Genomic DNA, 27,841 nt, shown 5'->3' with positions numbered 1-27,841 from the left:
AAATATCCTGCGCTACAGTCAAGGCCAGACTAAATGTGACGGTGCCAGTTCAGTGTGCTTAAATGCAGAAGTCCTCCAAGCATGCATAAAGAGGTAGAGAGGTGTGTGTATGAGGGCAGATTTTTATAGTAAAAGGGCCACTGCATGAAGATGGCAGAGCACTCCTGTAGCTTAGTTCTTTGTGGCTCCTCTCAGAGTTCTTTTCTCCTTAGCTTAGCTCTAACATTGGAAGTGACCTCAGTTGAGCAAAACATGTGGTGGGCAGGGGGAGAAGGAAGATGGGCTGCAGGTGGGTAAGTTACAGATGTGTAAGTGGGTGTCAGCTGCCCACACCTGCATGCTCCTTTTACTGTTAAAAAACCAGTCCCTGCCCCATCCATTGTTGCAACAATGCTATGTTAAACACTCACACACAGATTTACTTGCTGCTCTCCTATCTAATTTAAACCTGTTCACTGGTTTAATCACCCTTGGAGGGCCGAGTGCTGTCTGAGGGTCACTCCAAGGATTCAACCACTCCCTTGTTGTGTGGATAATGGAATGGATCTTGTCTCCTTCTCCCAGAAAAATTCACTTTTGATGTGCACATTCCAATCCCTTTCATTAGTCATCTTATCCCCTGTAGCCCATCACTTTTTGTCAACTTAACAACTAGGTGACAATTGCTATGAAGGTAAATTTTCTATCTAGCTCCATTACTGTTAAAGCAGCCTGAAGCTTTTTCCTGCCAGGGCAGCTAATTTGAGCTAGGGGACTGAGCCATGATCCAATTAGTGTGGATTACCGGTCCTCTGCCATCCATTAAAGTGGCTGCGGGAACATTTCAAAACCCATCTTCCAATCACCTGCGAGTCAGCCAGCCTTTTCTGTTTTGGGATAATTAAATAAGCACTGAATTGTTTTTCTGAGGCCTGGTAGGGAAGAGTCCATCTCCTGCTATGCTGCTTGATAAGGAACTGAGCACTGGAGTGCTCCAAAGGGGGTCTGAACAAGATTGCAATTGAAGGCAGCAGCAAGTTCCTATTTGGCCATCTGGAAGCAACACAGGATGTAAAAATCTTGAGACCCTTGTGTTTCTGCCAAGTTTATTCAACCCATTTACTGGAAGGGTACATATTGGTCGCCAAGAGTAAATGGGAGCACATTTCATCTACCTGTAGAGTAGTCCACAACTGTGATGTTTAGGTGCCTTACTTAAATGTAATTATTGCCAAAATTATTGTGTAGGATGCATGTTTAGATAAATGGTTTTAAAAGGTTATAAAATGCATACAAGTTCCAGGAAATAAGTAGGGCTAAATGTACTTTTTGTTGTTGTTGTTGTATAGCTTAGAAGGAGGGGGGAGTGAATGCCTGAGTGCTGACTGGATGGTGGCAGGGGAGTGCCTAGATTAGATAGCAGTGTGAGATTAGGAGGAGCTAGAGAAATGTGTCTGTATATATATGGCTTTGGCTGACGGGAGCTGAGTAGTAGATGAATATATGAGAGTGTATGATAAGGAAGAGAGAGTGTTAGATTATAGGGTGTAAAAAGACCGATAGGCAGATACTGGATAGGAAAGATTTAGGTGGGATATTGTGTTGAGAATATAGATATTTATAATACGGAACAGTCAAATTCCACAGTGAAACCTTTTAAGAGAGAACTTACAGAAACCAATACACATTGAAACCCTGTAACCATATGCACTGCAACTGAAGAAACCATTAAGCTTGTTTACACACAATTACTTCTGTTAATAAATTCCAATTAATTTGAACAACTGATGTGGTCTGTGGAGGAGTGCCTGAAGAGGGTACTGTTAATGGTGGCAACGGAAAGGAGAACTGAGCACTAGGTTGGTGGGCTGTGGGGCCTAAAACAGTAAAGGCGAGACAGGGCCAGCAGCAGTAAGCCTAAACCCTCACAAGCGTCATCAGCACAGTGGGGGATTGAATTAAGTCCCGAGTGCGAGTGGCGTGCCTAGCCCTGTAAGGTGTAGCCCGATGGGTGTCACAGGTAAAGGTAAGACATCCTCAGAACAGCCATGAAGCTCTTTTGACGGAACAGCTAAGGCTGGCAAATAGATGCTATTAGCCTGCCGTTTGATGGTCCTTGTGGCTATTTTATTTGATGAAGTCCTCAGCTTTCTATGTTTTTGAAGGGCACTGCCCTTAGTTCAAGGAGTTACTTTAGTTTGCATTTGTAGGGCTGGCCTAATAATATTTAAGGTACAATATTACAAATAAAGAATAGGGCTCCTGTATTTGTAATCCTTCCCAGGTGGGCAGGAGTTAGTGATCTTGGGGAAGAGATATATGTGGAGATGAAGGTGGGTGATTGCTAGACTGAAAGGCGGTTTATCAAGGCAATGATCTGATTCTATGCAGTACATGCAAGTAAGTACAGGCAATGGTACTTCTAAATAAGTATGTATAGGATTTGTAGCCCAAGAATCAAAGATAGTGGGAATGAAAAAATGCATCCTTGCAGCTGAACAGTGAAACATGAGTATATTACCTTGTTAGAACGTAGTTCCAGATGCATCTGGCTCTCTGGTGTGTCCATTTTGTTCAGGAAGGCATGGACTGAGAGCTGCCATGAATGATGTTTAAAGCTCAGGAACTGCCACAAAGGAGTCGGAGAACGTTTGCGCTTTCTTCTTGATTAAATAAAGTTGCTCCCCACATCTGCGGAAAATATGCAAATGTCTGCCTGATTGCTCTGCCCCCAGTCAGCAGATTAACCCACAAGGGTACTTTGAACTGGACAATCAAAAGCCATTGTGGTGGTGGTGGGGGGGGGGATCCATTCCTGAGGTCTCCCAGCAATTATACCTGAACAATACTTTTTGTTTTGAAGGTTGAACTATGCTATTCAATACTGTCTTGGAGTTCAGGCAGTCAATGTCCTTTTTTTCCTGTTTGAACATCCTTTACATTTTGGTATGTCTCTGCTCTGAGAATAAACACAGAGCCTGTCTTGATTTTTACAACAGTTTCTTCTGATTCTTTCCTAGCACTATTCTTCATTCTCTTCTGGTGCCTATCCTATGTTTCCTGGGCCAGAGTCCCCCATTCCCCTCTGCTTGCCTCAGTTAGATCCCTTGGCCCAAGATACCTCGAGAGAAAAAACTTTGCCCTCTGATGAAGCCCATCTTTGGGTTCAGGGCCAGGTTGCACACATAACAAAGTGGATTGAAACTACTGCCCCAGTTTTGTATTTTGGAACTAAGCTGAGAATCCCAAAGGTAGTCTGTGGCCATGTTTTTCTAAACTTTAGCAACCAACTAGGAAGTGAAGTCCTTCACATTTCCCTTCCTCTGAAATCAGGTAATAGAGCAGAAGCAGCTATGATTTCCTCTTCTTACCTTCTAAAGCTATCATTTCCCATCCCTGCAGCTCACCAACAACAGCTCACCATTTTCACTTCACCCTGAGTGTCTCAGGGCACAATCCTCTGCTACTCATAAGCCTACAAACTCACACTTCCTGCTCTGCATTTAAGCTAGATGGGCAATTTCGCCCATCTAGCAGAGCTTTGTGGAGGGAAGGAGGCTGGGCTGCCATAGGATTTGTTGTATTGCTGCTACATCAGTCTCCTCCCCCAGAGAATGTTCCATTTTCCCTGTCTTCACACTTCATTTTGCGAGTGCTGAGTGGTAGCCAGCATGGTTCTCTCTGTGCCAGTGGGGAGCCCGGTTTCCTGATTCCCAGCTTAGAGGCCAGTCTACAAGCTTGAAGCCAGAAAATCGGACAATCCTATGTCCCCATCAGATGCTGTCTTGTTCCCTCTCTATACCACCATTTCCATAATGCTTCCTTCCCTTCCTTTTGTGGTAAACATTAATTCCCCCAGCCTTTACCTTATCTTATCTTCTAAGTTAGGCCCATTCCAACTGCTATACTGACCCATTTGCTAGGACAGCCTCCCCCAGCCTGGTGCATTCCAAATGCTTTGGACTACAATTCCCAGCATTCCTATTAGCCATACTGGCTGGAGCTTATGGAAGCTGAAGTTCATCTGAAGGGCATCATTTTTGCTTCCCTCTGGTGAATGCTGTCTGTGTTTCTGAGAACAAAATCCATGTTTTTGTTACTCTGAGCTAATTTTCTTATTTGACAAGTAGATACCCACCCACCCCATTTAGTAATAGTATAGTGTATAAGTCTGTTACGTTTGTACCACACCTTTGGTTAAAGTCCACCTTAGATCTGCATTATACATGCTTGTCCATGTGAACGAGGATGTGTGGCAACAACTTACAAAAAGGATTTTGGTTTAACTAGGCTGTTGCCAATGGAAGCTCATGCCTCAGTTAAATTTGCTTTTGGAGGGACCCCATGATACTCTGCTGCTTTGGCATAGTATGGCTGCTGTTCTGGGAATTAGTCATTTTTGTGGTGAGTCTCTAAATCCTTATTCATCCCCAAGAAACATTGCAAGAATTATTAATAAATGAGGAACAAATATGAGGGGAAAGAGGAAGGGCAGAGTGGAGGACTAGTATTCATTGTCAATCTCCATCAAGTAACAAAAGGTCCATTTTCAACCAGGTCATAACAATATATGGGACAATTCTAAAAGCTACTGTGGATTGATTAGCCCCATTCAAACCTTGTTCTGAATTCAAATAAGGAGGGTTGGTGGTTTTATGGATCTTGCAACCATTCTAAACAGGAGAAAATTGGCTGTGGGCCAGAATTCAGCTATGCATATTTCTATATGTCAGAGAATCCAATTGCTCTGTTCAAGAAAGATGCCTTGTTCTGAGTGACAAAAAAATCCTCTGGCCTTCTTCCGGCCTAGAGTATATATTCCTTCACCTTGTTGCGTTTTATGTCTTTTTACCTTGTGGTAGTGGTCTAAAATCTCTAAATACTGCAAGAGCCAGACTGTATATTTCAGACCTATGGCTCAAAAAGAAGTGGTTTCAGAGCATGGTGGAGGGGAGAGGTAGAATGGGAATAAATCAATGATCCTGCCAGCAAGAATGTTGAGGTTCCTAATTGCCAATACTTTACAGCACAGCAGATGAGCATGTCTATTACCTGTGTTAAGTCCCCATCTAGTGGCCAAAATAAGTTTCAAAAATTGCCCAGTAAAATAACTTATTCTAGAATCCTAAATACATCTTCTTGAAATAACACATTGGGGATGGGGAATATATTTTGCTACTTATATTTCCCTAATCTCTTTATTTTCAAGATACTTTTAAAGCATGTTGTAAGGGTCAATGCATCTGTCAGTTATGGTTATATGTGCCTTGGAATTGGGTGCAGCTAGATAATTTTAGACTCTGGACTTAATGGTCTTATGGGCACCCCTTTAGCCAGGCAAGTGAAGCACACAACTAACATTTATCTTCTCCACACCCCCACCCCACTGCCATTCTATGCTTTAGAACTGCTCTAAAATTCCTGATATGCAGGAATGGCCCTCGCATGAGGCAGGGTGAATCCTCTGTCTCAGGCAGCAGAAAGGCAAACTTCTGCTGCCTGGAGCACCTGGTGGCCTGCCGGTGCCAGAAGGTGCTCCAGAGTCCTGCTGGCCCCGCTCTCCCACTCTGGCAAATACCAGCTGCCTTTGAAGAGTGGCCACATGGGCTCTGTAGAGCAGCCACATGGCCTCTGGCTCCCATTACAAGTGATTTCCAGGGGCACCTGTCCCACAATGTCTGGTTCCGAGGAAGGGCTCCCTCAGAGCCAGGCATTTGTGCCTGGCTGGTTCTCTAGGCCCAGTCAACACATATAATCATAGAATAGTAGAGGGGCCTATAAGGCCATCGAGTCCGACCCCTTGCTCAATGCAGGAAACCTTAAAGCATCCCTGACAGATGGCCACCTGCCTCTTGAAGGCCTCTAGTGTGGGACAGCCCACAACCTCCCTAGGTAATTGGTTCCATTGTTGTACTGCTCTAACAGTCAGGAAGTTTTTCCTGATGTCCAGCCGGAATCGGGCTTCCTGTAACTTGAGCCCGCTATTCCGTGTCCTGCACTCTGGGAGGATCGAGAAGAGATCCTGGCCCTCCTCTGTGTGACAACCTTTTATGTATTTGAAGAGTGCTATCATGTCTCCCCTCAATCTTCTCTTCTCCAGGCTAAACATGCCCAGTTCTTTCAGTCTTTCCTCATAAGGGTTTGTTTCCTCATAGGGGTTTGTTTGTTTCCCAGTTCTTTCCTCATAGGGGTTTGTTTCCAGACCCCTGATCATCCACATTGCCCTCCTCTGAACATGCTCCAGCTTGTCTCATTCTTCCTGAAGTGTGGTGCCCAGAACTGGACGCAATACTCAAGATGAGGCCTACCAGTGCCGAATAAAGGAGAACCAGTACCTCACGCGATTTGTAAGCTATACTTCTATTAATACATTTATCTTCTCCCAGGCATTTAACAGCATAGGCTGAGTTTTTTTTAACTGACCCCAGAATAGTTGTTTTAAACGGATATTGTGTTTTTGTTTGTACTTTATGCTTTTTATGGTTTTAAATTTTGTATATTTTTTTTAATGTTCACTGTTTTTAACTTTTGTAAACTGCCCAGAGAGATTTGGCTATGGGGTGGTATATAAATGTAAATAATAAAACAATAATCCCAAAATAGCATTTGCTTTTTTTTGCAGCCACATCACACTGTTGGCTCATATTCAGCTTGTGATCTACAGTAATTCCAAAATCCTTCCCATTTGTAGTATTGCTAAGCCAAGTATCCCCCATCTTGTAACTGTGCATTTGGTTTCTTTTTCCTAGATGTAGAACTTGGCATTTATCCCTATTAAATTTCATTCTGTTTTCAACCCAGTACTCCAGCCTATCAAGATCACTTTGAAGTTTGTTTCTGTCTTCCAGGGTATTAGCTATCCCACCCAATTGTGTGTCATCTGCAAATTTGATAAGCATTCCCTGCACCTCCTCGTCCAAATCATTAATAAAAATGTTGAAGAGCACTGGGCCCAGGACTGAGCCCTGCGGTATCCCACTCGTTGCCTCTCCCCAGTTTGAGAAGGTACCATTGATAAGCACTCTTTGAGGCCAATTCTGTAGCCAACTGTGAATCCACCTAATAGTTGTTCCATCTAGCTCACTTTTAGCTGATTTGTTAATCAGAATATCATGGGGCACTTTGTCAAAAGCTTTGCTGAAGTCAAGATATATTATGTCCACAGCATTCCCACAGTCCACAAGGGAGGTTACCCAATCAAAAAATGAGATCTGATTAGTCTGACAGGATTTGTTCTTGACAAATCCATGCTAGCTTCTAGTAAACACTGCATTGTTTTCAAGGTGTTTTACAGACTGACTTCTTTATAATCTGCTCCAAATTTTTCCCAGGGATGGATGTCAGACTGACTGGTCTGTAGTTCCCAGGTTCCTCCTTTTTGAAGATAGGGACAACATTAGCCCTCCTCCAATGGTCTGGCACCTCACCTGTCTTCCATTATTTTGCAAAGATAATAGACAGTGGTTCTGAGAGTTCTTCTGCTAGCTCCTTCACTATTCTAGGATGCAGTTCATCAGCCCTGGACATTTGAACTCTTTCAAAGAAATTAAGTGTTCCTTGACCATTTGTTTATCAATCTCAAACTGCAATCATGCCCCTTCAGCTTGTACTTCACTTTCTCCAGGGGGCTCATAGACCCACTTTTGGGAAAAGTCTGAGCCAAAGTAGGAATTGAGCACTTCGGCCTTTTCTTTGTCCTCCGTTATCAATTTGCCATCCTCATGAAGCAGTTGAACCACCATTTCTTTCCTCTTTCTTTTACTATTCACGTATCTGAAGAAAGCTTTTTTATTGCTTTTAGCATCCCTTGCTAGTCTCAGCTCATTCTCAGCTTTAGCCTTCCTGACTCTTCAATCTTCTCTCAATTTCAGCAGCTGAGGATAGAATGGCTACATTAAAGGGCACTGGTAGAGTCACTGGGCTGGTTTGCATGATCACAACGAGGGAAATAAACCATGGTGGCTTCTTTTACCTGCTGCTGCTCATGCCAGCTGGATTTCACAAATTACCCTTGCTGCTGTGGCTTGCCATGTTGTCCCAACACAAGATAGAAAAAAGTGCTACAACTTCCAGCATTCATGGCCCATCCAACCATGTAGATTGGGATTGCTGGGAGTTGTAGGACTTTTTCCTGTCAAAACATGCACCCTAAGGCAGCAATCCTAAACTAACCTACCTGGGAAAAACTCAGTGGCACTTTTGTCCTGCCCAACCAGGTATAGAATTGTGCCGTAAATCATTCAAATAGCAGCATTAGAGGGGCATAAAAGCCAACCGGGTCAGTTTTAAAAATATACTGCCACAGTAGGAGGTTAATGGTGCCGCCCCATTACATTCAATGGGACATACTTCCAGGTAAATGAGGATAAAATTGCATCCTAAAACGGATTAAAGGCAGGTTAGAATTTAAAAGAGCTGCCCTCATCAAACGCAAAAGCGTTGAGGGTGGGTGGCAAGCAACCAAACCTTTTTCAAGAAGTCCTTCCAGTCTGCTTGCCATTAATCAAATTAATAGCAAGACGTCCCCATGCTGGATGGGGATGATGGGAGTTGTAGTCCAAGATATGTGGCGGGCGCCGGGTTATGAAGGACTGCTCTACAACGTCCTAACGCAAATTGCCCACGGCCGGACCTTCCCCACAAAGCCGCGATGATGGGTGGGGCTTTTAGGCAGGGTCGTGCTGCCTAGTGCCGGGCAAAGGCTGGGAAGAAGTCACTTCGCTTGCAACGCTGGAAGTTTGGGGTGGGGTGAAGAAGGCTGTGTCGGTGGGTGGGGAACCCGCGACCAGAGAGGAGCCTTTAAAGTTTGGATCGCCGGCCAAACCTAAAGTCATGAATAAGAACGAGAATCGGTTTTTTATTCTGTGTCCTTGAAATGGAAACCACATGTTCTTTTTAAGCCGCTAGTGATTTTAGGGTGGAGAAGTAAAGGCAGAAATGTTTCGAAGTGTAGTGGGAGAGGGGTAGAAAGAGGAGGCGCCTCTTGGTAGCTCCTCTCCCCGCCTCCCGCCGTGCTCGTAAAGCAGCCAGTTTTTTCTTAATAAGGCGGACGGAGCGAGCGCGTTTTCTTCGTCAAACGCAAGCGGAAGGCTCCCCGCCCCGCCCCTTCTCGGAGCCACTGCTGGCCTCGTGAAGGTGACACGTGGGGGCTGGGCGCCTCCGCCTTTATGAATATGCATCGGAGTAGGCGGGGCGAGCCTGGGCCTTCATTTGAACGTCATGAATATGCAAACAGAACGAGGATCGCCTGCGCCTCTGTAAAGGGCCGTAGATCGCCGAGCCCGGTAAGGCGCTTTCGCAGCAGCCCCCCAACCGGGAGTGCGGAGCGCGCCGTCCCTTTTCTTTCGTCCTGAGCGGCCGAGCTGTGGTTAGCGGGAAATCCTGGGGTTTTCGGGGGCGTTGGGCGGGAGAAGGGTCGGCAATGGCTGTGCAAGAAAGGAACGGACCGCGAGGGTCCCGGGAAGGGGGGAAGGCCGCGTGTGCCTCCAAAATCTCTAGAGTTGCGAGCTTTGCAGGCAGAGATGGGCTAGGATTCGGAAGATCCCATTTGCCTAGATTCGAGTCACCGAGAGTTGTGCTTCGTAGCCCTCATTGCTGTAGGGATTGCAATAGGCCTGGTTTGGAGATCCGACTGGAGATGGTAGAAGAGGCAGGGGTAGCGGATTGGCTCTAGCGGGAAGGCCGATTAGTACCATATGGTATGCGCATGCAGGAGTTCGTGTGTTGCCTGTGCTTTTCTGGGTCTGTAATTGGCTCTGATTGTTGGAATCCGGAGTCGGGTGTTCCCCAGGCTGCCTTCCCACTTTCTCGTTTCTTTAAAGTGGGATCCTTGTCCCATTCTTTGTAACCTCGCCACTAAGTGCGTTATGAGTCTGCCTTCCACCCCCTTCTGGCTGGAGTTCTCCTCTGCAATACTGCCTCCTACCACTCCCTCTTGGCTGTGATTCCATGTACACCCAGCTGAGCAATCCTTACCTCCCTTTAAGTTTAGCTAAACAGTTATTATAGACAGACCCCGTGACCCTAAAATACACTCTCCGACCTGTCCTTGCACCTACCCGCTTCTGTATCAACATAAAATAGTATATCTTGCCTGACGGTCACTTGACTATGTTTACAGTCTTGCCATTTTGCTTGTGGGAACAGTGGTCTGTGTCAGACTATGGGAACTCTCCAAATGGGTTCTCTCCTTCTCACCCCCAGTCCTTTTTGTGGGGGACTGATTTTTTTCTCGCTCTCTCTGTACAATAAAGCGTCTTCTCTGACAGGAAAGATCTACTCTCTGTGTTCATGATTTACTCCTCTCTTACGTTCTCTATACCAGCATTCCCCTACACGTTGTTCATTTCTTGCAACCATCTCGCTGCACCATTCTCCACCTGATAGAAGAATTACCTTCTAGACCCTTAGCTATCAGTCTGTCTTTGACTGTCTCCCATTCAAAATTCCATAATAACCTCTTTTCTATCTCTGCCTGGTTTCTGTTTGGGATTCATTTTGAACCTCCTGCTCGGAGATCTATTTCAGCTAAAGGCAGGGGTCAGGACACATCTTTAGGATGTATCCATCTTTAGGATATAGTCCTAACTTTTCAGTTTGTAATAAGCCACTGAAATTTCCATTTGGGATATGCCTCTATTACTGCAAGCTTCATATGTCTATAATGCTGTGCTTTTCTACTTTTGTTCTTTCCCAAAAGAGGCTGATCCATTTTTTATCATCCCCCATGAGGGTTTTTAATCCAGTAGTTATTGTAAAATGTGTGTGCACACATGTGTGTATGCTATGGTTATGTTAAGATTAAGTCCCCTTTGTATGTGGATGTACAGCAGGAGACAATGACTGCTGGCAAGGATTTCACAGTTGTAATGCAGGGTAGCAGGGGAAACAATGGCTCAAAAATGGTAAGGATTTGCCTGGAAATGTGTAGTAGTTCAGACAGTATGGCAATTGGGATTCCTTGATTTACACTGTAGTAGGTTCCTGCTGTCTTTCTACTTCCTTTATTTATTTTTTAAACCACTGGTTTCCACTCCATCTAAACTGTGGCCTTGTTCACATTAATGCTTTTAGATGGTAAATAGCTTATCTACTTCCTTTATTTGTTTTTTAAACCACTGGTTTCCACTCCATCTAAACTGGCCTTGTTCACATTAGTGCTTTTAGATGGTAAAGAGCTTATAGGGTGGTAGCGTGATTCATTGCTAATTACACAATATGTAGTTCGGACACAATGGAGCTGCTTCTTCAAAAGATGTGTCTCTCCCTTCCCTCTTGACTAGAATGCGTGTCATTGCTGCTGAGGGAATCCTGACCTGTCCACCTCTTGCCTGTAAGAACTCCCATGTCACCATAGTTATTGATGGTCTATGGAAGGGGAAATCAATTTCACTTCTTTTTGTTTGCTTATGAGGACTGTCATTTTCACCTCACTTTTGACCAGCCTTCCCCAACCTGTTGCAGTCCAGATGTTTTGGACTACAACTCCCAGAATCCTTGATCATACGTCATGGTGATTGGGGCTGATGGGAGTTGAAGTCCAAAACATCTTGAGGACACCAGTTGGGGGAAGGCTGCTCTGGAGGACTTGCCGAAGAGGTAAACGGAAACAAATCTTACGAATTTGCCTTGCCTCCCCCCCCCGCCACTACCCAGAGTTTTTTTTGCAAGTTCTAGGGGGGCTCTATGTACTCCTTTTAAAAAAGTACACTTGAAAAGCTTTACCCCTGTCACCTCTGCCTCATTTTCAAAGCAAAAATGTGTGAAATTTAATTAAGGTGTTGCTGAATTTCACCCAAACTGCTACATTTTCATGTCCAGAGATACCATCGCATTTAGAAAAGATAATGATGATGGGCACATCACAAGCCATATTTCCAAGCCCAATGGGACAATAGTCCTATTTCACTCCAGGCCTGAAGACTGTGCTATTTTATTTATTTATTTGTTGCATTTCTATACCGCCCCATAGCCGAAGCTTCCAATTGCAATGGAAGCTTTAAAAATGGCTGTTAGCCATCATTAAAAAAGACCTGGTATGATACTGGTTTGAGTGTGGTAGGAGGAAAAGAGAATGAAAATTCAGCAGTTTTGAAGAACTCTTGTCTAGATTCTCAGGAAGAAATGATTCAGCAACTTGTATCTATACTGGAAAGTGAGCCTACTGTGGAAGCCTTTTTTGTGCTATGTATAGCATTAATGACCCCCTTCATGTTACATAGCTCAGCAGTGGGGAACCCTGGCCTTCTAGAAATTCCCATCACCCTTGACCATTGGCCATTATGGGAGTTGTAGTCCTACACATCTGGAGGGCATTAGGTTGGAGAAGGCTGCTCTTGAGGAATAAAGCAGTTATATCCCAACTTGGTTGCGAGTTTGTAGGCAGCAAATTGTATACACATTGGGAAGGTAGTCATTGATGCCTAGTGCAGTACATCAGAGCTTGGGGCCAAATATGGCCTACCAGGGAGCCCCATCTGGCCCTCTGTGGTTGGTGACACCCTCTTCCTTGGCACTGCCCCCTTTCCCCCAGCTGCTAATCCTTTCATGGTTTCCTGATATTTGCACTGTTTCCCCCCATGCTAAAAGGTTGAAATGCCTCTCCTAAAGCTTAGTAACTGGCAGTAAGAGGTTTAAGCTAAAATATTCTGGTATTTTTGCTATGGCACTTTTGTCTTCATTCCCACCCTGAAGAGCTCCAAAACTGAATTTGACCCTCAGGCTTAAAGAGGTTCAACACTCTTGGAGTAGACAGATCTAAAGGATGTGCAGCTTCCTCTTCTCCAGTAATTCCCTCTGCACTAATGTCTTGGAGGTATAAATGTTTCAAGAGAGGAGTCTCTGTAGATACCCAGCAATGCCCTTTGGGCATTCTCTCAGCTCTATTTTCCTAGCTCAGCTTTTGTACTTGCTGTCTTCTGCATGCATCGTTTGGCGTCCTTGAGTCTGAGGTTTCTTCCTCCCACATCTTCTCTGTTACTTGCTCATCCCGTGGTCTTTCCTCAACTAGATCCCTGTTATAGTCCGAGTAGTTTATTTCTTGTAACTTTCCAAGTTGCAAATCTCAAGTGGTTCCAACATGGGGAGATTCTGTTACTGGCCTTCTTGCACACACCAAGAAGTCCCTTCTGTGCAGTCCCTTCTTATTTGGGAGCCAACGGTAGGGAGGTGGATTTAGATCAGTGGGCCTCAGCTCAGTGATCTGCTCAGCCATGGTGGTGGCCTTGGCTAAGTTACTATCTCTCAGCTTCAGTTCCTCTACTGTAGTATGGAATAATAATAATTTACATTACATTGTTGTGGAGGACCAAGATACATGACAAATTATTCTACTTTAGATACTCATTTCTATTCTTCACACTTTGAACCTGCCTTTCTTCTCTTTCTTCCATTGCCTCACTCTTCAACTTTATGAATTGCTTTTCTGCATATCTCCATTTCATCATTGTAGCCCAAGGCTCACTTGTGCCTAAATAGTTTCTAATTCTGTCCCTTATTTATTTTTTCTTTGAAATGATAATAGATTTTCTTTAATATTGCATCACTATTAATCTTTAAGTGCCTCCTTGTAAGCCTACATACACCAGTAAGCCTACATACACCAGTTGTTGGGGAGCATGGGTAGTGCTGTTGCGCCTGTGACCTGCTTGTGGGCTTCCTGGTCAACAGCTGGTTGGTTACTGTGTGAACAGAGTGCTGGACTAGATGGACCCTCAGTCTCAAACAGCATGACACTTATGTTCTTATATGTCCTCTCTATTAGGGGCAACATAACTTTGTAAAATATGCATACATAGATATGTGGACCTGTCGCAGGAGTGCAACTAAATCATGTATCTGAGAAGGGAATGGAGATCATAGAGGGAATGTCAGTTTGCTTTATGTGCCTTTCAAACTAAAACTTTGATCATGTTTGAAAGAATGCAGCCTTCACGGAACTCTTGCAACTAGAGGTACAATCTTCCCACAATGGAAATTTTATTGCAATACAAAGTTTCTTCCCATTTGAAGACTGTCAGTTTCTAACTACAGAGCAATTTCTGTCATTGAATGATAACACTTTTCTTTCTCCTCACATTCTCCAGTAGCCAAAGATATTTTTTCCCTTCCGTTTTTTTGTTTGCCCACCTGTGTGTATGTGTGTGTTTTCTCCCAGACAAATACTTCCTCTCTAAAGGTCACTTCACACTTGACAATCTTCCTGTATAGACATTGCTATTCTTTTTCAGTGTAGGAAAATGTGTATATCTTCTAGTGTGATAAATGCATACAGTATCTGTTTCCCTGCATGTATTACGGCAAAATGGATGTGAGTGGATTCCCTGATATAGAAGGAATGTGGATGTAAATAATAATGTGTGCACCAGTCCTAACTGAAATATAGTTTTGTGTACGTCCTTGTATTTGTTGCACTGGAGTAGGAAAAGCTTGTCTGTCTGAAGTCCTCTTCTGCCTGACAAGTACCTTTCCCAAACTAGTACCACCTAGGCGTTTGGGACTAAAACTCCAATAATTCCTAACGATTGCTAGCATATGCTCCCTGTGGCTGATGGGAGTTGTAAAAAACAAAAAGGAGAAGAGTTCTGCTCTACTGTGAAAAGACGGGTCACTAATCAGAACAGAAGAATAAAAAAATTCCTATGATGCATGAAATAACTATTATGGCAAGTAACAAATATTTATAACACAATGAACAAATGGTGTGAACATGTAAGTACAATAATATATAAATACAATGGCTTTTATTATATTATTGTATTTACATGTTCACAGCATTTGTTCATTGTTTTATAAATATTTGTTACTTGCTGTAATAGTTATTTCATGTATCATTGGCACCTTTTGATTTTCTGATGGAAGTTGTAGTCTAAACATCTGGAGAGTACCAGGTTGCTGGAGACCGGGTGCCTCTTAAGTTCTGCCTCTAATTTTTTTTGCTAATAGTGCTGAACTTGGAAAGAGTCTGATTTATTTCACTGTGGATTAGGTATCTGTGGCTTTAATAGATTTCGCTGGGGTGACATGTGACTTATTTTGCTGCTGGTTTTAGATGTCCTTGTCCAGCCATTCCTGCTTTCTCAGCTCTCCTTCTTCTCATCCCTTTCTCTCTTCGCTAAATGAAATGCCTTCCTCTCTTTAGTAGGTTCTCCCAGTCCTGTATTCTGGAGCAATATTACTCTCAGGAGTTTCTTTGGGAAATTTACAATACAAGTTGCATTGAATCAATTATGCCTTTGCCTATGAAACCTTTCGTAAATGGATATATTCTCAATAGGGTAAATAGGATGGTACCTCAGAGAGGCAGGGGTGTGAGAAGTTAGGGTAAAGATTAATACAAGAGAATATGAAGAGAGAGAAGTCAGCAGTATATGAAAAAGTAGGTTAAGCAAAAATCAGACCTGGGGCATTGGTATGTCTAGAGGCTCAGAGTTAGCAGTCTAGGATTAGGGACGGCTTTCCCCAACCTGATATTGGACTACAACTCCTAACATTCCCCAGTCAGCCATGCTGGGTGGGGGATGCTGGGAGTTGTAGTTCAACATATTTGGAGGGCACCACGTTGGAAAGGGCTGGAGTAGAGGATACTACCACAATTTGATGTGGCTTGTAGAAAAGAACTGTGGGGGCAGAGCAGCAAGAACAGAGGTGGTTGTATGGCCTTTGCCTTCAGAGGTACTCTGTCAGCCTTTGTCTGTCAGAGGCAGTTTGAAATCTTCCTCATACTAGCTTTGTAGGAGGGATTTGTTGCTACTTCAGCCTAATGTAGAGATGCAGGCTGAGGGCGAGGATTGTTTACAGTCTTGTGGCTGTGCATTAATCTCAGCCCTTTTCCTATTGTGCTAGCATTTTTGTTGTTGTTGTTATACTGAGGGCAGGTTTGTTAATGAGCCCTGCTTCTGCCTTCTTTTAGGGTTCCCTTCTGTTCTTGAATGCTGGAACAGTTTCTGGAACACACACTGCCTGTAACCAAGATGCTGGCTGTTTCTCCTCTTAGCCAGGGTTTGGCCCTCTCCTGAAATCTAGTGGGAGGCCGTTGCCATAGTGATGGGAGCAGGCCTGAGCTTTACCTCATTGAATTCCAGTGGCTGCGCCAAGCGATTGAGAAATCGGGAGGGGGGAAGTACTCCAGATGTTTACTCCCTGCGCTACATATCCGGGTTGGGAGCATATATAGCAGAAACTCTCCCGCTGCTTACTCGAAAGGGTGGGAAAGAAGTGAGGGAGCAGGAATGGACTTGGACGGAGAAGGGCAATTCTGACAGGAAAAAGCAGCCAAGTGGGAGTTTTATGGCGAAGGGACAGGAGCTGACAAAAGAATGGCGGCTGCAGAAGAGTGGAAGAGGCAGATTTGGCAGGAGAAAGGGGGAGAGAACAAGTTGGCAGGGAAGGAGAGGGTGTGGCAAAGGTGGAGCAGGGCAGAACTCTGCAGAGCAGAACCCTGCAGAGCAGGGTAATAGCACAGGCTGGGAAGCTAAAGCTTTATGAGATTGAGATCCTCATCCTTCAGTGTGAGTCATGGCCTGGATGCTTGTGGGAGACCTGCTCCCCTTCATCCTTGTTCTAGCCTGCCCTGGGAGTGGCCTAATGTAATACTGTGTGTGCATGTGCATTTGTGTTTGCATTTGCGTGTGTGTGTGTGTGTGTGTGAGAGAGAGAGAGAGACAGAGAGAGAGAGAGAGAGAAAGTGGGGGCAGGGGAGGAGGAAGAGAGTAATGGCTCCCTATGTTCAGGCTGGTAAGGATCTAGATGAAGAAAGCGAAAGAGGATGTTGGGAAACTTGAGTTTTGTGCTGTTAGTGCCAGTGGTCTGACATTGGATAAAAATCCTTAGTTTTCGCTTGACTCGATTTTGCAAACTGCCTAAACTTCTTTTTTTCCCTGTGTCCTAGGGGCTGGTATAAATGCTGAGTTCAGAGTCCCATCCCGGTGATGTGATGGACTCTAAGCCCCAGTCGCTGTGCTCCTCATTTCCCTGTACTGCTGCCAATGGCCGTAGGGGACCCAAACAACCTTCAAGCAGCCCTGAGACAGGTATGTCCTGGGATTGAACTAGAGTGGCAGCAAAACTGAGTTGATTGTTGCAGAGTAATGGGTATGGGTCAGGGTGACCTGCCAAGTTGGTAAAGGCCCTGATTTTTCTATTAATATGAAAGAGTGGTGGCTCATCTGAAAATTGAGCATTATAGTAAGCGGGATCACATGATGCATCTCTTGAGGGACTGGACTGCTTTAAACTTTAGGTACAGGATAGCATATTGTGATTTTCCCCTATGTGTAACCCACACACAGAAACTTTCAGCCCATAGAAACTACTATGTCAAGAAGACTAAGGCAGAACCCTTCTACATTTTATGCTAGTTTTGTATGTACAGGGAGGATTCTTTTTGACATGGGAGATCATTCAAACTTGCATCCTGCACCCACAGTCTGAAGTGGGGCAGTCTCTCAAGAGGCAGACTGCATAATCCTGGTGATTATGTAAAGCTCAGATCCCACTTTCTGGCCTAAGAATACTGCAACTTAAAATCAGTCCAAAGGGTCTTTTACAAGCTATATTGCTAGTAGTAATTTTTATTACCCCTGAGAATCACAGGCTTGACAGACCAGAAATTCACCCAGTCTGACCTGTGTCCAAAGATGCATGTAATCTTAGTGGTTTCTTTGTGGTCAACATATTACAGTTTGGTCTGACATGTGTTTATACCTTTGTGAGATTGCACAAACTGTCGAACCTGCTTACCTTGGCAAAGAGAATGTGTGATCTCGTAACACCAGCACCCACCCACCCCACCCGAGTAGTGATGTAGCCTTTAACAATGGGGAGCAAAACATAACAGAAAAGGAGATAACATGTTTCATGTCGGGGGGTGGGGATGTTAAGAAAATGTGTTCTCTATCCCACTGTTTTGCCTTGGCACTGGTTTAAACCATTTAGTGGAGAGAAACAATTGATGTTGGGAATGTATGCACACTGTGGCTTTTATACTAAGTGATACCTAATTACAAGTTGGTATAACCTGTGAGCAAGCACCCACTGTTGAAAGGGATGGGAATGGAAGGCTTGGCAAGAGGATACAGGGCTTTGGCCTTCTGGAGCCCTGTTGAGCTGCACTTGGGAAGTAGGCACTGGACAGGTAAACCTTTTCCCAGTACATGTCACTGCTTTCAATCTATCCCCTTAATAATGGTTTGGAAATTAAGAGCAGGGAGTGATTTAATTTTTTGTGCCTAAGCAGTGGATTCTCATCTTGGATCGATATAGTAATTTAGTCATTGTCCATTGAGGTTGAACTCTGCATTAAAAGCCTTCCCACTTTTTTTCATCAGGGGACACCCGCCCAAAGCCGCCCGTGAAACCCAAGCCCTGTGTGCTGCCAAAGCCAGCCATGCCAGTGAAGCCTGCCCCTGGACTGCGTCAGGCTCTCTCTGAGGTGCCCTCTGCTGAAAAGATGAATTTATTGGCTGGGCCCAAGCCATATAGCAGTGGGGCTGGCAGTTCTGTGAAGCGTCTCTCTTTTAGTCTAAAGTGCCCTCCAAAAGAAACTACCAATGGGAAAGAGGTTTCATCTGCATTTTCCACTGCAGTTAAACCATCTGGAGATGGAGAAGTCGCTGGTACTGTAAAGAAATCCAGTGCTATGGAAGGAGCTTCTGGAGAAGAATGTGGAGAATCCTCCACATGTGAGGGTGCTGTCCCTTTCAAAGTGAAGCCAGTGCCAGTGGCAACCAAGCCAGAGCGTTTTCCTGGGACCACAGTGGAGGAGATCTTGGCCAAGATAGAGAAGCCCAACAAAGAGGGGTCAAACAGCCCCAACAGGCCTCGGCTGGTACGCTCCTTCTTCAGCCAGGATGGTGGCACAGCTGTTCACCTGGGGCCTAAAGGTTATACTGCATTCCGGAGATGTTCCAGTGGAGGCGAAGGGGGAGGGACAGAGTCGGAGGGTTCTGCCTTCAGAGCCTCTTGTGAAGCTGTGGAGAACAGATTGTCAAGGAACAAGGAGGAAACTGCGAGTTCAAATGGTCAGCATGTGCCTGAATCTGAGCAACCAGCAAGAGCAGTAGAGAGAAACTTAGATTTCCTCTCTAGGGACAGGTGAGATTCTGATAATCACGGTAGGGTGTCCTGGGTATTCTTGGAAGATGGGCTTGGCAGTGTATCGGAGTGCTCTGTAATGTCAAGGACTGAGATGGGATGCTGATCAGCAACTAATCTAGCCGTTGAATGTCAGGAGAAGTGAAAATAATGTACTGAATGTGTCTTGAGGGTGACCTACCGGTAATTCCTCTTTGTTCTTTCACGTTTGGCTCTAGCAGAGCGAAATTATTCCTGTGATTTAAGAAAGAAAGCTGAGGTTGCCACACTTTGAAATTGCAGTTCTGTACTTCCATTATTGGGAGTAAGTCTCATTCTACTCTGTGTATCTTTGCCCTGAATAAGCATAGTTATGATTGGGCACATTTCTGATAATTGTACCCTTTGCAAAAGCCCAATTACGTTAAATCCCAGGATAAGAGTTGTGAGTGGTGGAATGTGCTTGTGCTTGGTGGTTTTCAGTGAGGCCTTGAAGCCTTCATATAAACTATGGTAGGCTCCGGCGGTAATCATGAGAATCCAGGCACTCTCTGCCCAAGAGTATAGCCAATTGGACTGGTCATGTCCAATTATACAGATTATACATGTGTCAGGTAGAAAACCCTTTTGTGAGAGAAGTAGCATACAATTCCTTAGCTGTATGGTTGTTTTCAGTAATGGACCAGTCCTGTTTCCTGATGGTGATGTATCTTTCTCTTAGCAGCTCCGGTCAACCTAGCATGAGCTGTGATGGAAGCCAACCTGGGCGTAGCAGTCCACCATCTCCCCCTGGCGTGAGTTATCTGCAGCACGGCAATTGCTCCGCTGGGCTCTCTCCTTCCGGGCTCTCCTCTGTCTCAGGGGTATCTGCCACCTCTCTCCTTCCGGGCTCCCTCTCTGTAGGGTGCGTGTCTCCTTTCTCTATTAATGCTTCTCTTCAAGAAGAGACTGGTAACCCAAGCAAACAATGCACCATCATGCACCGCTACTGGGTTTCTCAGGCCAAGCCTGTGGACCCTTTTTCAGTCTCAGGTTATGGTACTGTGCAAAATCCCCTCTATTAGCTTACTAAGTTTCCTAGTACTCTGGGGTTTGAAATATTCAACCCTAGGCCTGTGCAAGATGGTTAGTGCCTGACATTTTGACATTACCTCTTAAGAAATTTATATATACACAGTGTTAAAAAATACCAAGGCATACTGCTTCCAAATTGGTGTAGCACGCAGGCCCCCATGACTGTCCTAATACTGACTTTCAAACCTACCCAGTCCCAACAGCAAGAAAGTAAGAGAAATGGAAGCATATCCCTTCAAATCTTGAAAGAACAAAAGCTGGCCCAGGTTATCAAACTAGTGTAAACCTAGCCTAGGCTCAGTTTGAAAGACTAATGCAGAGTCCTGAGCCCTTAGTTGGAGGGAAGGGAGCAGCTGTGACTCAGTGCATACAGTTCAGCGTCCTGCCAGGTATGTATGAAACAATTCCCAAACTGCTTGGCCTGTGGCCAAATCCAGTAGGGAGGGTACAGCATCCTCTTGCTGCTTGTTCAGAGTCAGTGATGGTAATGATTAACTCTATTTGCCTCTCCGGGGAAGGAGGAGGCGAGGGAGGCCATCAGCTCATTGGGTGTGATCTACCTAGCATGGTTTCTCCCCCCTCCCTTTTTTTTTGTAGGTCTAGCTGGAGAGGAGGCAAGGCCTGGGGTGGGGCAAGCAAGCTTGATGTTACTGCAGCACGTTGACTGATTTCTTCAGCTTCTCTTTTTCCCTTCCTCCTCCACCCTTTGCATTTCATTTCCTTCTGGCTATAATGATTGGGGGTGTACTTTACTGGGAGGGTTTGGAAGATGAGGTCAGGGCGTTTATATTGGAAGCAGAACTTCCAAGGTATGGGGGCAGGTTCTGAGGTGCAGAAACAGATTCTTCCCACTTGGGTGATTCAGGGAGGACAGGATTGGGGCAGGGCGGGGGGAGAGATATCCTCTTACTCTGAGTAACAGCTTTGAGACTAGAGGAGTCAGAATGTAGGTTGAAGTTTTAATTGGGGTGGTTAGGAAGGGAGGGAGAAGTGATTTGGTTTTTGATCTATTTTCCCTTGTCTCTCTCCCCCAGACCTATCAACCCCACACCAAGCTGTCTTCTGGAGTCACACCTGGGTCTCCTGATGCTCCTGCTGAAGCAGCCCAGCCCCCAGGTGCCCCCTATTTTCAAGCAGATGTCCCCAGCACTGAAACTCAGCTTCCACCAGGTTCTCCTGATGCACCTACCGAACTCCCCCAAACTCCTGTCAAGGCTTTCCTTGGTCTGGCCCAGGCTCCAGGTTCCCCTGTGGCCCTTGCAGAGCCCTGGCCCCCAGGATCCCCCAGTACTTTCATTAAGACTTCCCCAGGACACTCCCTGTCTTCGGGCCTCTCAGGCTCTCTGCTTCCTGGGCAATCTGCTAGTTCAACACATTCTCCTGCTGAGCACAGCCAGGAAACCCCTCGTCTCCTGGGAGCCTCTGAACCCCCTGGTTCCCCAAGCACTCCTTCTGAGTACCATGTTGGTTCTGATCAGCCTCCTGGCTCCCCCTCTCGCACACAAGGCTCCTTACCCTCCAGAGACCAAGATCCCCTCAAGAATCCAACACAGGCACCCCCTCTTGAGGACAAGGCCCCCCAGCTCTCACAGCTGGTCCTGCGGCGTGCCTCGGAGGGAGTGGTGCAGCCACGGGGTAAAAAAGTGTCCAGGGAGGAGTTGGGGGGGTCCTTGGCTGTCCTACCAAGAGGAGGGGGGCCTCCTTTAGAGCAGGCTGCAGGGGGAGAGTCCAACTGGAGCCTGTCGCAGTCCTTTGAATGGTCATTCCCTAACCGGGCTCCTGAGCTTGGTGGGAGGAGACTGGGGTCTCCTCCCAGGTCTCCCATTAAGGAGGCGGATGATACCAGTTTTCTGGAGGCAGAATTGGGTGGAGAGAGTCCTAGCCCCAAAGGGGTTTATGAGGAAACAGTGTCAAAAAGCCAGAGTAGGAGAGAGGAAGAGGCTGAGGCTTATGGGAACTCTCCCTGCTTTGCTGACTCCAGGGATTCCCAAAGGACTGGGAAGAAGGCTGAGCGGGAGCGAGAGTCCTCTTCAGCCCTTGGGATATCTGCACCTGGAGGCCCCTCTGCTCAGCTGGAGCCTATTAGCCCCAAGCTACAAGGCCCTTTAGTGGCAGCAGAGGGTGATTTTCAAGAGGAGCATGATGGCTTCCTGCCTTTTGCCCCAGCTCCTGAGGAAGGGGCTTTACGGGCAATGGAGCCCTTGCCAAGTGTAGAGCAGGCTTCCCCTCCTGCGGAACCTTGCGTCTTGTTCTCGAAAGATGCCCACGTGCAGGTGGCTGCTTGCTGCCAGGAGGACGATGGTGCTCTGGGTCTGGCCCAGGAAAGCAAGATGGGGGATGCTGACCGCCCCAGGGGGCTTGGGCCTGATCATGGCTCACACTGGCTGGATGAACTTCTGGCATCTCCACCGCCCAGCGCTGATGACACCAAGAGGAGAGGCACACCCAAGTCGGAAAAGTCCACAGGGCCGGAGGTAAAGGTACTTCACTTAGTGTGGGCATGGGAAGCTGCCTGAGGCCAATAAAGGAGTTGCAATGGCAGGCATTACTGCCATCCTCTTTCTAGTGCCTTTATAGCCTGGCACGGAAGGCGTTAAGTGGACCCAAGCATGCTAAGTGGGTGTACATTCCTGCCCAGTTGGATAACAGAGACTGGGCTTGTCTTTGAGAAGGGCAGGTCTTAGTTTTTGAGTAAGCCGCAAAGCAGTTAAACAGGTTAGATGGCTGCAGAGCATGCAAGAGCGGAGGCTCTGCCAAAACCTGCTGCCAGATGGGATAATCCTCCAGTCCTCTGGGGAGGAGCAGCAGCTTCCGTCGCCGCCATCTAAATCACATGAAAACTGCTCTTGCCTGTGCTACTCTTGCCCCATTTGCACATGGAAGTTGCTCTTGCCGGTGCTCGGTTGGATCTCCTGCCCAGCATGAAGCTGTAGCTTGAGCTCCATCACACTCTGCCTAAGAATGAATAATCATTAGTTCGGGAGGCCTCATGTGTGTGTAACATTTACTGTACTAGGCTGCATACAGTAACTAATGTAAATATCTTGGTTGTTCTAAGGACCAGGAATTAACTATTCGTTAGGTGATTATAATAGACCGTGTTTCTTATAGCTGAGAAACCAGATGGGCTGACTAGGGTTTCAGGGACTTGCTTCTTGGGCCTTCTATTCACTGCACAGCTAATTGTCATTTTCAGTGGCTGCTATTTCCTTTTCCTGTTGGGTCACATAAATATCTTCTTTACAGCTTTTCCATCCTCCTTGCCAACGTGTCCTTGCCAAGATTTATGAAATTATTCCTCAAAGCTGATATTTTTATGGGCACATTTCAAGTTACAGTTTTTTTTGCATGGACAGCACTCTTATGTAGGAAAGCCAGTAAAACTTCAGTGCAGAGAATTGGTCTATCTGAAATGTTTGTAACATGGTGCAGCTACTCCCAGTTGGATACAGTTTTCCAATCTGTAGACGCCTATCTAACAACAGATGAGCAAGATAATCACACAATCTACATGTGGGTTTGACACATTTTTTTCCTACCTGAAATTGCTTATCATGTAAGAAAATAGTAATGCAGGAAGCAGCACTTAGGGCAGGAGTTGGGTGTGCGGGTTGGATGATGCTCTCCACCCCCCACCCCCCGAGCTCTTGGTGGGCAAAATGACACCAGGGAGCATGGCTGGTCCCCTAGTGTCATTTGGTCCATGACTGAAGGGTTGGCAGGAGCTCTTCCAGGTGGGGAAGGCCCATGCACATTAAAGCCTCCCTGGTTGAGGTGCAGGGTAGATGATCCACCTGGTGCCTTGGCTGAGGTGACTTCACCCGGCTTGCACCTTTCCCAATGGGGCAGGTGAAGCTGAGCCAGCCCAGTTTCTGCTTCACTCCCGGCTTCAGTGAGTGTGTGCTTTCCCCAGCTGGAGAAAACATGTCTGCACTGAAGCCTCCTCAACAAAGGCCCTGGGGAAAACTTGGCACACTGCCTCGCCCATCCCCGATGGGAGAGTGAGCAGCGTGCTAAGTAAGGGGAATTCCCACTTTTTTTCCTTTCACAGATCAGACACAGTAGTGGGGATTCCTCCATGCCTCCTCCCCAGCCCCACGTAGCCTCCGGGAGGCAGGGCTTGAGGAGGTTGAGGGGCAGCGCCCTTGGAGGGGAGCCCAAGTCTCCATGGGCTGGGTGGGGAACCTCCATGGGCAGGATTAGTCCCACGGAAGGATGGAATCCCTCGGAAGGATGGAAGGCTGAGTCGACCTGAGCCGGCTGCCTGAGAATCAGCTGCTGGGATCGAACTCAGGCCGTGGGGAGAGTTCCGGCTGCAGTAACTGCAGCTTACCACTCTGTGCCACACGAGGGGACCAACATCTTAATTTTTCATCATACATTTGTATGGTAGTAGTAACATCAGGTCAGGCTTACCCGCTGGATCCAATTCCACTGGTAGAAGACCAAGGATTTACACTCTCTAGGGTTTCAGTCAGGAGACTTCCCCAGCCCTATCTGGAGATGCCAGGGATTGATCCTGTGGCTTTTAGCATGCAAGACAGGGGCCCTTCCATAAGTTATGCAAGTTAAGTAAATACTTTCAAATTGATTTTTTTTTGGACTCTGAACATGGGGAGAAGCTGGTGAACTTCTATTTTCAGTTTGTCTCATTAGCATGCTACTCATATTGAGTGTTGGGAGAAGGGGCAGCTTGACTAGATCCAATGCCCTCTACATTGCACCCCTCCCTGACCTCCCTAGGTTTTCCTCTTTTTCTTGCTTTTCTTAGAATCTCCTTGGATGGTCACAGAAGGACTTTTGCAGTGAGTTTGGCTTTGGAGGGGTTGATCGGCCTGCTACCTTTGGAATGGGTTGGTCTGCTCGTGTCAACAAAGTGGATTGGCCTGGTGAGACGGAACAGGATCGAGAGTTCGGCATTGGCACACGGGACTGGCTGAGCTCTTATAGCGTTGATGATGCCAAAACACAGGATATGGAATTTGGTGCCAGCCAGCAAGACTGGGCCAGAGGGACACCATTGCTGGTCAGCTCCAACCCAGGGCAAGAAGATTGGCTCGCTACCTATAGCAACAGCTGTGCTGACCAGAAGATTAAAGAGCCGGATTGGAGCAGCACATACAGCATTGATACTGATGAGTGTCAAGACCAAGAGCCCTACGTGAGAAAGCCAGGCTGGCCCAAACTCTGCAGTGCTGACAGTGATCAGGAGAGCAGCGGATTTGCAGATGAGAAGGCAGGTTGGGGCAGCCAGTACCATGCTGGTGCTGCTGAAAGCACTGACTGGACCAACAAATACAGTGCAGAAGGTGCCAGCGATCTAGAATCAGAGGCCAACATAAAGTCGTCAGATGAATCTAGCAAGTACACTATTGAGAGCCTCCAGGATACAGAGCTCAGTGTCAGTCGTTCAGAGGTGCCTGATGATTATAATGTTATGGATGTCACCTCTCAAGATGCAATATTCAGTGTTAATCGATCAGGCTGGCCTAGTGAATCCAATGCTGGCAGTAGTACTAACCAACTGCAAATAGGGTTCAGTGCCCACCGAGTCAAGCAACCCAGTGAAAATAGTGGCACCCATCCAGAATCTCAGGTTAGCACTCAGCAGCAATCACGGCCCAGTACATATGGCTTCAATGATGGCAAATCTCAGGAGTCTGAACTGAGTATTAAAGCATCTGACTGGCCTAGTAGATGTGACATGGGGGTTGCCCAAAGCCATGATGGTGAGTTCAGTGTTGAGAAGCCAGATGGAGCTAATGAAGATGATAATAGACAAACAGACTGGGAAGGAGAACTAGATAATGGAAATAGAAGCAGCAGAACTGAGTTTGATGTTCGTGATCTGGGGTTCTGTGCCCAGAAGCAGGTCTGGGCTGATGAATATAGCCTGGACGAAACTGATCTGAAAAATAATGATTTCCCTACTGGCTTAAGAGCCTGGGTCAAGGACAGTGATCTCTCAGAATCTGAACAGAAAAAGCTGTTCAGTGTCACAGAGAAGGACCAAGCTAGGAGCTTTGGCCCATTAGATTTCCCAGATCGAAGAGCGATGGTGGATTTGGAGGAGACAGCTGACAGGCTGATAGATAAGGCTGTGGACTTAAGAACTGTAGCCATGGATGATGAGCCTAGAGGCATTGGAGAGGGGCAGCCTGAGTGGACTCAAGACCTTGGTCTTAGAGATATGGATCTCTCCAGTGACTTGAAAGTTGGGAGCCCAGATGCATCTAAAAAACCTACGGAGAAGCAGCCTTGTTGGTTCTCTGTCCCTGGCTTGGAAATTGTGTCTGCCTCATCAGATACAAGCCCTGGGAATCCAGAGGAGGCCAGAGAACCTGGTGTGGGACAAGCAGATTTGGCCTACAACTCTGGCACAGAAAGCATGGATGTAACTGATTTGAGGCCCAAGGCTTTGGATGGGGCTGAGGAAATGGGCCTATTACAAAGGGATTGGACTGGCACAGCTGAGCATAAAGGCCGCAGCGATCCCTTTGGAGCTACTGGTTTAGATGATGATGTCATACAGCACCCAGGAGCATCTAGAGAAAGGTAATGGCTGTAATGTATCTTTAATAAAGTTAGGATAGGAGAAGAGTGAGGCTAAATGAAGGCAACATGAGGACAAATTGGAACACTAATTGATTTTTGCACTTGTATCCATTTCTGTTACTCATCCTTTGTAAATAATTAGTCAAGGGGCAACTACCTGTTGTTGGTACAGGTATCACCATATGGGACTCTCTGTTGTGCAAAGCTGATGAGATAGGTCTTGCAGCTTCCTCTTAAAGCCAGAAAGTATTGAAGGAGCCGAGGTAAGCTGCCGCCGTAGCACTGCATGGTAGAAATGCAGTCCAGAACAATGGCAATTGTTTTTCCAGCTCTCTTTTTGCCTTAAAGCCATAAGGTAGGGAGGATGCCAGAAGACCTGGACTGGCCCAAATTTAAGGCAGGAACATGTGCTCTATGTCCACTAATAGCCATAGACACAGAGAACACAGATGCAATAGTCATAGCATGCCACTGTGTTTCCCTAGTGGGAAAACCCAGTAGTGTTCTATGGCTACCTTACATCTGGTCAGGAGAATTTACAGACCTTGTAGCAGCAATGTATACTGCTGTGTTGTCCTGACTGGGGAAACAACAGAATATTGTGCTGCAGAATGAATTCACAGGTTGCTGCAGTAGGGCACCTGGAGATATATTTTTATTCGCCATAGATGACCAGGCAAATGCCTAATGACAAAGCTGCTGTGCTTCTTCGTTCTGCAAGAGCTACTGCCTTTGCTCTTGTGTGGTCAGTTACCCATCTGTTCCAGTCTCTTGTCTTGGGTAGCTGCCAGGTTTAGTCGGATGGAGGACAAGGAGGTTCATTCTTTTCTGAATTGCATCTAATGTTTGGCTCTCAATTAGCTGTCTTGCTTCAGCAGCATCCTGTACCAGCAGGTCCAACATCCTTTATAAACAGTATCAGCAAACTCATTCAGTATGACCTGAAGCTGCTGTCTCCTGTCACGCTGTTGGGCCTCTTTGTGATGAGTGCAGGATGAATGAGAGTATCTATAATTCTCTTTCCTCTATTATATTCTGTAGACACCTCTCTTCCCCTACTCTGAGGTCTATGGATCTTCTCACTTCAGCCTTTTTCTTTACTGACTAGTATTGCTTTTTAGCTAGGTGGGGATTTTTTATTCCACTGACAAATTCATAAAGC

General features: G+C 46.1%; 1 protein-coding gene across 5 annotated transcripts in view; it reads left to right on the top strand.

The window, feature by feature from the left end:
- The first annotated feature begins 9,197 nt into the window (after positions 1-9,197).
- TNKS1BP1 (tankyrase 1 binding protein 1) overlaps positions 9,198-27,841 on the top strand; it is a 32,522-nt gene continuing 13,878 nt past the window's right edge. The window contains exons 1-6 of one of the 5 annotated variants that reach the window (XM_063116902.1): positions 9,198-9,263; positions 16,868-17,009; positions 18,306-19,071; positions 19,772-19,844; positions 21,159-22,604; positions 24,896-26,679. In XM_063116902.1, coding sequence (XP_062972972.1) covers positions 16,880-17,009; positions 18,306-19,071; positions 19,772-19,844; positions 21,159-22,604; positions 24,896-26,679 — 4,199 coding nt within the window. In that variant the 5' untranslated portion in view covers positions 9,198-9,263; positions 16,868-16,879. Of the gene's footprint in view, positions 9,264-16,159; positions 16,488-16,867; positions 17,010-18,305; positions 19,072-19,771; positions 19,845-21,158; positions 22,605-24,895; positions 26,680-27,841 lie in introns of those variants that run through there. The other 4 variants (XM_063116905.1, XM_063116903.1, XM_063116904.1 and 1 more) reach the window with 4 other exon arrangements.

The sequence above is a fragment of the Elgaria multicarinata genome, chromosome 2 (genome assembly GCF_023053635.1).
Source record: "Elgaria multicarinata webbii isolate HBS135686 ecotype San Diego chromosome 2, rElgMul1.1.pri, whole genome shotgun sequence".
Taxonomy (NCBI): Eukaryota; Metazoa; Chordata; class Lepidosauria; order Squamata; family Anguidae; genus Elgaria; species Elgaria multicarinata.
The sequence above is the reverse complement of the archived record's forward strand: the minus strand, read 5'-3'. Positions and strand labels throughout refer to the sequence as shown.